At 34.4% G+C, this 11,019-nt stretch overlaps 1 protein-coding gene across 1 annotated transcript; it reads right to left on the reverse strand.

The window, feature by feature from the left end:
- Window positions 1-3,674: 3,674 nt before the first annotated feature.
- On the reverse strand, window positions 3,675-7,651 carry LOC105178233 (1-deoxy-D-xylulose-5-phosphate synthase 2, chloroplastic). Its single transcript, XM_011101661.3, has 10 exons — window positions 7,381-7,651; window positions 6,625-6,789; window positions 6,360-6,524; window positions 6,085-6,235; window positions 5,719-5,990; window positions 5,359-5,632; window positions 4,964-5,271; window positions 4,572-4,853; window positions 4,212-4,496; window positions 3,675-4,118 (listed from the first exon to the last, which is right to left on the reverse strand). Exons 1-10 carry the CDS (start codon window positions 7,468-7,470, stop codon window positions 3,972-3,974), a joined length of 2,139 nt encoding a protein of 712 aa, XP_011099963.1. The 5' UTR covers window positions 7,471-7,651; the 3' UTR covers window positions 3,675-3,971.
- Between the last annotated feature and the right edge of the window lie 3,368 nt (window positions 7,652-11,019).

Raw genomic sequence — 11,019 nt, forward strand, 5'->3', positions numbered from 1 at the left:
GTTGAATGAAATTGATGAGAAAGTTACTGATAAGAAATTGATTGTTGAATGACATGTACTGAAGAAGTTATTAATGTTGATGCTATGAATTCAAATAAAGAGATGGCTCAACAAACTGGGGCCGCAATGCATTGGCTTATGATGATTGATTAATGACGAGTTATGTGTTGTCACTGATCAATGAAAACGACGTGATATCATACAAGCTATGTGTTACGTGATATTACTGATAATGTTACATATTATACGACTTGTGTGATATGATTGATAATGAGATACCATATGAACTGCGTGTTGTGTGATATTAGAAAAAAAATATGAGATATTGCGATCGAGATGATGATAGCCGACAAAGACCCTTGAGTAGTGTACTCCAACTTCAGTAAGCAGAGCCCTGAGAAAGTAAACAAAGCTTTCAATATGTTGAATTGTGGATTGATATATTATTGTGGTTTGAGGTACTTCAATTACAAATGTTTATTGGTTGGTGTCATTGCATGAAGTTTATTTTACTGCATAGGTGTATATATATAAGCCGATTAGCTATTCTTATTGAATAGACAAGTCATTTATTGCCACATATTTTTCAAGGGATAAATGCAGTAACTAGCCGAATAGGATCATAAGCCGTACCGCCAGTCTTATTAGGTGGGTCAATATCATCTTGTGCTGGAAGTTCTAGCTAAATAATTACAGAGATATTACACTTTGATTGAAATTATATTTTAAGATTATAACTAAAACCTTCACTTTTGTCTTTTGTTTTTTTTATGTTCATAAATACTACAGATGAGTATTTAATACCAAATTTTGATGAGTACTTAATTTTTTTATATTGATATAGAATATTGAAAGAAAGATAGAACATATCTTATTGATTTTTATGAAAATTTCTTATAAAACGAGATTTAATTATGGAGAATATATTATAACTAGTGGTATTACAGTGTAGTGCCGTAAGGGGTGTTACACGAAACATCTATTTAGGCAACCAGACGTGTTTACAAGTGGAGGCTATTGGAATCTTTAAACTTATTTTTCAAAATGGGTATGTTTTAGATCTTGAAAATACATTCTATGCTCCACATTTCAGTAGAAATTTAGTTTATGTTGCAAAGTTAGTTTCTTTAGGTTGTGATTTTAATTTCAACAAATCAAGTTTTTATATTACAAAAAATAATGTTATTGTCCGCGATGATTATTTAGATAATGGTTTATATAATTTTGATCTTGAATTCTAATTTTTAGTCTACCCACCTAACCTTTCAAAATAGTACTGGTACTAAAAGATGCATTATAAAATAAAAATCCTCTATGTTATGGCACAATAGATTAGGTCATCTCTTCGTTGAAAAATTAAAAAGATTAACTAATGATGGAATATTAAAGGACTTTGATTTTTCAGATTTTGGTACTAGAATGAATTGCATAAAGGCAAACAAACCAACAAGTCCAATAAAGATTCTAAAAGAAGTTTTATGATTCTTAAGTTCATAAATACAAATATATATGTGGACCATTTCCATCCTACTTCAGTGGTCAAAGATACTGTGTATTTTATTGATAACTATTCAATATATATAAAGCTAAGCTTTTGCTGCTTTCAAGACATATAAAGTTGAAGTAGTGAAACAATTAAAAATAAAAATCAGGATTGTACGATCCGATAGAATGGAAATATTATGGATGGTACACAGAAAAGGGGCAAACGTGGGTCTATTCGCTATATTAGATAAAGAAGAAGCACAATAGCATAATATATAATGCATGACACACCTCAACAAAATGGTTTTGCCGAAAGATGGATATTGTAAACAGTATGATGAGTCATAAAAATATTTTTTTAAAGTTATGAATCTAAACTTTGAAAACCACAATATATATCTTGAATAGAGTTCCATCTAAAGGTATTCCTAAAACTCCTTTTGAATTGTGGAAAGAATAGAAACCTAGTTTAAAATATTTACTTATTTGGGGTTTTCCTCTTGAAGTTCGGGTTTATAATCCAAATATAGAGAAACTAATTCTAAGGCCAATCAATGGATGTTTTATTAGTTATTCAAAAAAGTTTAAAGGATACATATTTTACTGTCCTTCTTATGTAACCAAAATTGTTGAAGCTGGAAATGAAAATTTCTTTAGGATCTTGATACTAGTGGGAGTAATATTCCTCGTAAGGTAGTGCATGAAAAAGATCTAGTATCATCTATGACACCCGATAATTGATTGTTTATCCAGGTTATCTACTATCTATAATACGGGAACAATCAGTTTAAAGAACTCAATAAGCTCTAGAGCAACCACCCACTGAATATCATGACAATGCAGAGCCTTCTACTTTAAATAATCAAAATCAAGAAGCATAAGCATATAGAGGTTCGTAGATGTCTAAAAGTTAACAAAACTGCAATTTTTAGCGATTATAATGTTTATATTTAAGAATCCGAATTTGATGTTAGACTTGAAAATGATTCGACATCTTTCTCATAAACCATGAGTAGTGACAATTTGAATATGTGAAATGATGCTATGAAAGAGAAACTAAAATCTATGGATAAAAATCAAGCTTGGAAACTTACCAAAAAAGAGCTAAAATTGGTGGTTGTAGATAGGTCTATAAGACCAAAAGGAATCCATATGGTAGACTCGAGAGGTATAAAGCTCGGCTTGCTGCTAAAGGTTATACTAAAAAAGAAGGTATTTGTTATCGTAAGATCTTCTCTCCAGCTTTAAAGGGCTATTTTTGAATTATCATGGTATTGTTGGCTCATTTTGATTTAGAGTTATACCAAATATATAGCTGTGAAATCGACTTTCTTAAATGGGGATCTTGAAAAGTAAGTATACATGAGCCAACCTGAGGGTTTCTCAATTGACAATCATTTAGTTTGCAAGTTAAAGAAATCAATCTTTCGATTCAAACAAGCTTCCCATCAAAGGTATATTAAGTTTCACAAAGTGGTTTCTTCGTTGGGATTTAAGGAGAACATTGTTAATCAATGTAAATACCTTAACGTTAGTAGGGGAAAATATTTTTTTCTTCAACCCTTATGTAATGATATCTTACTCGCAAGTAGTGATATGGAATTACTAAATGAAACTAAAGAATATATTTTCAAAAACTTTAAAATGAAAGATTTGGGCGAAGCCTCATATGTAATTAGTAGTGAAAATCACAGAGATAGATATAAGAGAATCTTAGAACTATCTTAAAATACTTACATTGAAAAATAATAAGTAAACTATCACCGCTTTGTCTACTATGGAAGCGAAATTTGTCGGGTGATATGAGGCTACTTCACAAGCTTAATGGTTGAGGCATTTTATCACAAAATTAAAGATTGTTGATTCTATTCCAGACCAATCCATTTTATTATGACAAGTCAACTATTGTTTTATTTTCGAAATATAATAAAAATAACAGCCGTAATAAGCATATGGACATTAATTATCTTTTGATAAAGGGAGAAAGTAAATAAGAAAAAGATTAACATTCAACATATCAGTACATAGGAAATGGTTGATCCAATGACTAAAGCATTGACTGTGAACTCATGCAGAAATCATGTGGATCGTATGGGTCCTGTAAGTCCCATGTAATGTACTTTATCAAACAATAAGATGACACAAGTTTATGTGCACATAAAGTTAAATTGTGATATTTAAGTTAGTCATTAAGATAAATAAGGATGGCGTAGAAATATATATATGAAATTTTGTTACAGCCAAACCCTTTTAAATGTGTAAGAGGATCCAAGTTACATCTCAAAGATCAAGTTCATAGATCTAACCTTCTCCATGCTCCCAAATGAAGATCTAGGGTGCATGTAGAAGCCTATAATCTTGCATATTGATACAAATCCACCTCAACAAGACTTAATTTGGGAATTTGAAGAGAGATTTCTATGATATATATATAGTACATTTACCAAAGCCAATATGTTAATCTTCTATCTGCATGCTCTAAAATATCATTGAAGTTTGAGAGCTTCCATAGGCCTTCCCATGAGAGATAGAACTGTCCCACAAATATGTCTTGAAGACAGACCTGCTGCTTCAAGCTGATCCGCGGGCGCTCCGTGGTCTATGTATCTATCAGGAAGCACCATTGATCTCAACTGCATTTCATTGAAATTGATACAACTCATCAGGAATTAGATCAACGAAAAAACGACTAGAATTTTTTGAGTAAAAGTATAAGAGACTTCCACCTTGAGACGTCCATCCAAAATCCCATTTAGGGTCAGGAAGTGACAGACATGTGATCCAAAGCCTCCGATTGAACCTTCCTCCACGGTGATCAATATTTCGTGCTCTTTTGCTAGTCGTCTGACCAAATCAGTGTCCAATGGCTTGCAGAATCTTGCATCAGCTACGGTTGCTGATATGTTATGGGACTTGAGCATTTCTGCAGCTCCCAGACATTGCTGGACTATTGCACCGTATCCAAGAATCGCCACTCTGCTGCCTTCCGTGAGTATTCTTCCCTTCCCAATCTGTTCAGTAGTCACACTAATTAGTACTTGGTTTTCATTAAATGCGATTGTAGTGTGTAAGTTGCTGACGCTTACTTCAAGAGGTGTTCCTTTGTTGTTAGTGGGAAGAACTGCTCCTACGCCATTGCCCCTTGGAAATCTGAAGCAGCTGGGGCGGTCGTCTATTACTGCAGCCGTTGCAACCATGTGCATGAGCTCTGCTTCATCTGATGGTGCCATGACCACCATGTTGGGCAAGCACGCCATGTACGCCACATCAAATGCTCCACAATGAGTCGGCCCGTCTGCTCCAACTAAACCAGCTCGATCCATTGCGAAGCGGACAGGTAGTTTTTGAAGATCCACATCATGCACCACCTTCATACATTTAACAAACGCAATAAATTATGATCGTGTTGGATTTTTATCTCTCTTTTATCTCAGAGATACAGACAAGCAATGACAAACTGTCCTGTTTGATTCCACACCTGGTCGTATCCTCGTTGCAGAAAGGATGAATAGATGGTGCAGAATGGCTTGAGACCCTCACAAGCTAAGCCAGCTGCAAAGGTTACTGCATGCTGTTCAGCAATGCCCACGTCAAAACAACGCTCTGGAAATCGTTTCTGAAAATAATTTAGACCCGTTCCACCACCCATTGCAGCATGGATAGCCACAACTCTGCTGTCTGCTTCAGCTTCTTTGATCAGGGATTCTGCAAAGTACTGAGTGTATGAAAGCGTAGGGGACTTGGTCTTAATCTGCTTCCCTGTTGGAGGATCAAACTTGACAACCCCTGAAAGAACCAAGAATTCACATTTAGTATCAAGAATATCCTCAATTGGATAATTTTTTCCTGTCAAGATTAGGGGTAATGTCTTACCGTGCATTCTATCAGCAGCTGCCTCGGCTGGGGGATAGCCTTTTCCTTTTTCTGTCACAATATGAATTAAAACTGGTCCTGGTGCAGGCATAGCTTTAACCTTTTCAAAAATTGCAACCAAATCGTCTATGTTATGACCGTCGACAGGCCCTATGTAGTATAACCCAAGCTCTTCAAAAAGCGTTGAGCCGGAAGCACTAATCATCCCCCTCGCGTACTCGTCCACCTTGGCGGCAACTTCATGTGCTTGTGGTCCAATTTGCTTTGTAATACTCTATGAAAAATCAAGAAAAGAACATAAGATCTATGTTGGACTTAACACTCCTCCTTCAAGTATGCGTAAGAAAGAAAATCTTTTACTTTTGCAGCTTCCCGGAGTTGCCTGAATTTGGGGCTGGCTTGGAGCTTGCTCAAAGCGCTGCTGAGGGCACCAACAGGTGTTGCCGGGCCGTCAAGTGTTGCTGTGGGTAATGAAACCTGCTTGTTGTCGTTCAACACAACAATCAGGTTAGTATCTAGAAAACCGGCATTGTTCATGGCCTCATACGCTTGTCCAGCAGTCATCGCTCCGTCTCCAATCACAGAGACGACATTGTTTTTCTTCCCCAATAGATCTCTTGCCACAGCCATTCCTACAAAAATGCAAAATTATTGAATTACATACTAAAAAATCTCCCCTTCCCTCAGTTCCAAGAAATTTGCGAAACGTGCAATTCTTTAACATACCAAGACCAGCAGAGATGCTTGTTGAGCTATGGCCAGCGCCAAAGGCATCATAGATACTCTCATCCCTCTTCGGAAATCCAGCTAGTCCTGAAGTTTTCCTCATAGTATGCATTCTAGACCTTCTACCGGTCAGAATTTTATGCCCATAAGTCTGCAATATCATTAACACTCTCTCTATCTCAGAACCATAATTCACAACTTGCTCCAGAGATGAACACAACAAAGAAACGGGTGGCAACATCCCACCACAAGAAATTAGACAAAAAAAGTTAAACCTGATGGCCTACGTCCCATATAATTTTGTCGTCAGGGGTGTTGAAGACATGGTGCAGAGCCACCGTCAACTCCACCACACCTAAGCTTGAACTCAGATGCCCCCCTGTTTTCGACACTGCATACACGATCTCTGCTCTGAGCTCTGCTGCCAATTGTTCAAGATCCTGAGGAAAAACGTGCAGAAACAGAGCAATTAAGCTGAGACAAAAGTTCCGATAAAAAAGAAGAAGAATTGAGAATGACGATTCGTGATTGATGATGTACTTTAGTGGAGAGGTTCTTCATGTGGAGGGGATAGTTGATTGTGTCGAGTAAGGGTGTGTGAGGTTTTTCCCCTGAGAAATCTATCTTCCACCCATCCTTTTCTTTCCTGATCACCATCTTTCCTTCCTCCCCATCTGAAGTGCCGGCACATGCTTTGACGCAGAACTACAGCATTTTCAACAGAACGAAATTAATACAAAGGTTTATGGCCTTATATTTAGAACAGCATGTGAAAACATGCAGTCCTCCTCTCTCTCTCTCTCACGCACACACACACAGAGCAAACTGGGACGCAGTGAAGGGTGCCCAGAGTTGTATTGGAGGCATTGAGCGCGCACACACACACACACACAGAAAACTGGGATTCGCTGAAGTGTGCTCAGTGTTGTTTTGAGGCTTTGAGCTCGCACACACACACACACTTGCATAAGCACTACTCGGTAGCAGTGAAAGTCTGCACTGGCTTATATTGTCACAAACACACAAAGACACACAGACACTCGCATACATAAGTACATCAAACTGGGATATATGCCTATATGCCAAGAACTAGGAAACCTTGAAAAGCACACAAACAGACACACAGAAATCTACATGCCAAGAACTTGGAAACCTTGAAAGCACACACACATACACAGACAGAGAAATCTACATGCCAAGAACTTGGAAACCTTGAAAGCGCGCGCACACACACACACAGAGAGAAATCTACATGCCAAGAACTTGGAACTAAATCTTGCAAAAACACACACTAACCTGTCTCCTTCCTCCACAATTAAATTTAGGAGGCGGGAAATACGGCGGAGTGGGCTGGTTTACTCTCATGAAAACTCCAGGGACAGCCATTCTTGACGGGAGGAGCTACCTCAGGGATGGTGGATGGATGGAAGAGTCAGGTGACAGATCAAGTACGCGAGCTGTTGGTAAGAGTTGGCAACTACGACAAAATTTATAATTAGCAACCAAGAACGCCTTCCACCATTAAATAATTAATAAAAATAAAAAAATAGTTATACTCATGAGATTGTCTTTATTCTAACCTCTCTCTCTCTATATATATATATATAAAGAATTATAACTCTTTTTGTCAGTGTAGACTAAGGATTTATATACATATTGGTTGGACTATTTTTTGGTCTATTTGGTTGAAATTTTACTCCAGGAAGAGGTAGAGGTACGAATCTGCAGTCTACAATTAAATTAATGCGGCGTGAACTTCTAAAATAAATGGCTAAAATGCATTTTACCTATATATTTTGTTGAAAAAGTTAAAATTTTTCAGTATTTTTGAAATATGCTAAAAATTTCCCTGTATTTTATAAAACTCAACAAAAAAAAACCCATTTCATTATTAATTAACGAAAGGTGCATTACACATGCTTATTGTGTGTTTAAGGATGTTTTTTTTTTTTTAAACTATTTTTACCTTATTTTTAAATTTTTTTAGTAAAATACCCTCATGATATTTATACATTTCTTATGTATACTTTTTTATTTATTTTGAGTGATGTTTTTGTATTGTTGTCTATTTAAAAAATATATATACTTAAAAAATGTAAAAAAATAAATAAATATTTTTTTGAAATTTTATAATTTAAATTCAAATATTAAATTAAATTAAATTTTTAAATAATTTTAATAATTGTTAAAATTGAAATTTAAAAATTGTAATTGTTAAATTATTTTTTAATTAACTAAAATATATTTAATTAATATGATTAAAACTAACTAAAAAAATTAAAAAACATTGGCCGATGGCGATGGCCACTGCCCTCGCACAGTCGCCGTTGCCTAGACCATGGGGCTTCGGGCGTTGTGCCACCGTCGCCCATGGGGGTCTGGGCGTCACATTGCCATCGCCCAGACCATTGGGGTTTGGATGGCGTCGCGTTGTCCAGATCAGACGTTGCCCGAGCAAAGGCAGTGGTGGCGTGGGGTTGCATAGGGGGGTAGGGGGGAGGCGACAGGGTGGGATTTGGACGTGGAGGTGGCGGTGATTGGGGGTAACCAGTTGGGGGAATTAATTTGTTTTTCGAATAAATTTTTTATAATATATTTTAATCGATATTTTATCGACCCTTGATTTTTTTATAAATTCAAGATTCAATTGTTAAGATCAATTGATTAGATCTGACGGTTCTGATATAATATATATATTCAACGATTGTTAATGTAAGAAATAATATATATTAAGTAAGGGTATATTTAATGTCATTAGTTAGATTTAACGGAAATGGGCAATTAAGCTACATTTAACAAAACAGAGAGGGGTTTTTTGCCTATTTTTAAAACAGAAGGGATTTTTAGCAGACTTTTTAAATACAGAAAATTTTATGCATTTTAGCCAAAATAAATTAATAATTCTGTACGTCAATCAAAATCAATGTGAAATTTCAAATTCTTATCTAAATTAATTATTATTTTTCATAATTTAGTTATGTCTAAAATATTTATCATGAGCTTTAGTCGTGGTTCACATTTTGACATCAATTACAAAACAACGGTTAATAACTATTGCGTAGCTGTAGTTAATCAATAGGAATAATTAAAGTTACACCCTCTGACCTTTGGTGTAAATACACAAACCATCCTTGTGTTTTGCATAATTACAAAAATTACTTCTATTACTGTTTTACGCTAGTGCGGTGTCAATAAAATATATTTTAGTTGCTAAAGTTGAGGCCCTACATGGTGTGGTCATGATTCACATTATATAAATGTGTGGGTGGTAATTTAATTTAAAGATTACCAATAATTCCCTGATTTAAACGTCCCAATAATTAGCCACTTCTAGTCTCTGATAGGTTTCAATATATTTTTGTGTAGAATTGACCAAAATAGCATTGTGAACTATGAATTATAATTTTAGAAAAAATATCATTTTTGGTCCTATAAACTAGGCCCGTTTCTCTTTTGATTCCATTCCTTATGGGATTAGCACTTTTAACCGTAACTTATAAAAATTAACACTTTTAGTCCTTATCCACTTTCTCATATAATTTAATGGTGTATGCCACGTGCTATTAAATATTTTTGGTTAGATGAAAAACTGGCCTTTCTTCCAGCAGTAGCATATGAATGCTCCATTTAACCTATTTGGTTCACTTGTGAAAAATATAATTTTTTATATTAACTTATAGAAATATGGGGATGATGGGATTCAATTTTTGTAAGAAAGAGATAAATCCCCCTTTTTTTGCTCTAATTTTTTTTAAGATTTATTTTTTTCTCCTCTCGAATGTAGTTATATTTCCCCCCCAGAAATGGTCCCAAGTTGGAAAACACGCCAATTTTCTCGCCAACCAATAATACTTAACAACCACGTATTAGACACGTAGCTTATACCGTTAAATTATAAACGAAAAGGTGGATTAGGATAGAAAATGCTAATCTCATAACGAATGAGACCAAAAGTGAAATGGGTGTAACTTGTGGAACCAAAAATACTATTTTCCCATAGTTTTACTTATAAAATTCTCTAAAAATTTTTTATGGGCTAGAAGGACAGGAAGAAAATTTCACTTTGTAAGATTTTTTTTATAATTTTTAATATTTTTTAAAAAAATAGCAAAGGCAAAGTGGACATTTTCCAGATCTACATCCATAGATTGCACAATTTATTAAATATTAAAATAGTATTAATAATTTTTTAAATAACAATAATATACTTATAATTATATAAAATATTTGAAAAACTCATCGTAATTTTGTATAACTCGAGTATTTGAAAATAATTTTGCTTCCAACAACTTTAAAAAAAAGCATTTCAAGAATTAATACAAACCAAAAATACTAAAACAGAACAAAATCTCTAATTAAATATAATTGCGATCTCCCATACGTAAAATTTGACAAGAAAAAAAAAATAAAAAAATGCATTCATTGAATATTTCTTTCCAACAAATTATTTTAATTTAAAATAAAAACAAACTCATAAATTAATTTCAACTTAGAGACAAATTGCAGGCCACGGACGTCGCATTTTTTAATTTTAGTTCTTTTTTGGTAATTAATACTAGGTCAAATCTCTTCGTTAATTCTTCATTTTTAAAATATAAATGAGGGATTAACGAAATAATTTTCAACTAATAAATTCAATTGTGCATATTGTTTAGGGATAATTATATTTATATCCTTTCATATGTGGACTATTTCCACAAATTATCTTTGTTTTTTATGTAATTATAAAAATATCCCCGGCAGTAAAAAAGTAGAGGTAATTTGTGTCATGTTGTTGATGTTTTTTATGGGTGTATATATAACTTTTTAAAATATATGGATTGTTTGTGCAAATAAAGAACAAGTGAAGGATGCAAATGTAATTATTCTTTTATTTAAGAAGATTTCCACGTTCTGCCCAATCAAACAACACAACTATTTCACTCAAGAGTTGGT

The sequence above is a fragment of the Sesamum indicum genome, linkage group LG9, assembly GCF_026168435.1.
Source record: "Sesamum indicum cultivar Baizhima isolate 11 linkage group LG9, ASM2616843v1, whole genome shotgun sequence".
In the NCBI taxonomy this organism is placed as follows: domain Eukaryota; kingdom Viridiplantae; phylum Streptophyta; class Magnoliopsida; order Lamiales; family Pedaliaceae; genus Sesamum; species Sesamum indicum.

Bases quoted from the DNA above. Each gene is read 5' to 3' on its own strand.
- LOC105178233 (XM_011101661.3), bottom strand. From the start codon at position 7,470: ATGGCTGTCCCTGGAGTTTTCATGAGAGTAAACCAGCCCACTCCGCCG. The intron at 6,790-7,380 runs GTTAGTGTGTGT...AAAATGCTGTAG, and splicing joins ATTGTGGAGGAAGGAGACAG to TTCTGCGTCAAAGCATGTGC. The intron at 5,272-5,358 runs GTAAGACATTAC...TGGTTCTTTCAG, and splicing joins AGCTGCTGATAGAATGCACG to GGGTTGTCAAGTTTGATCCT.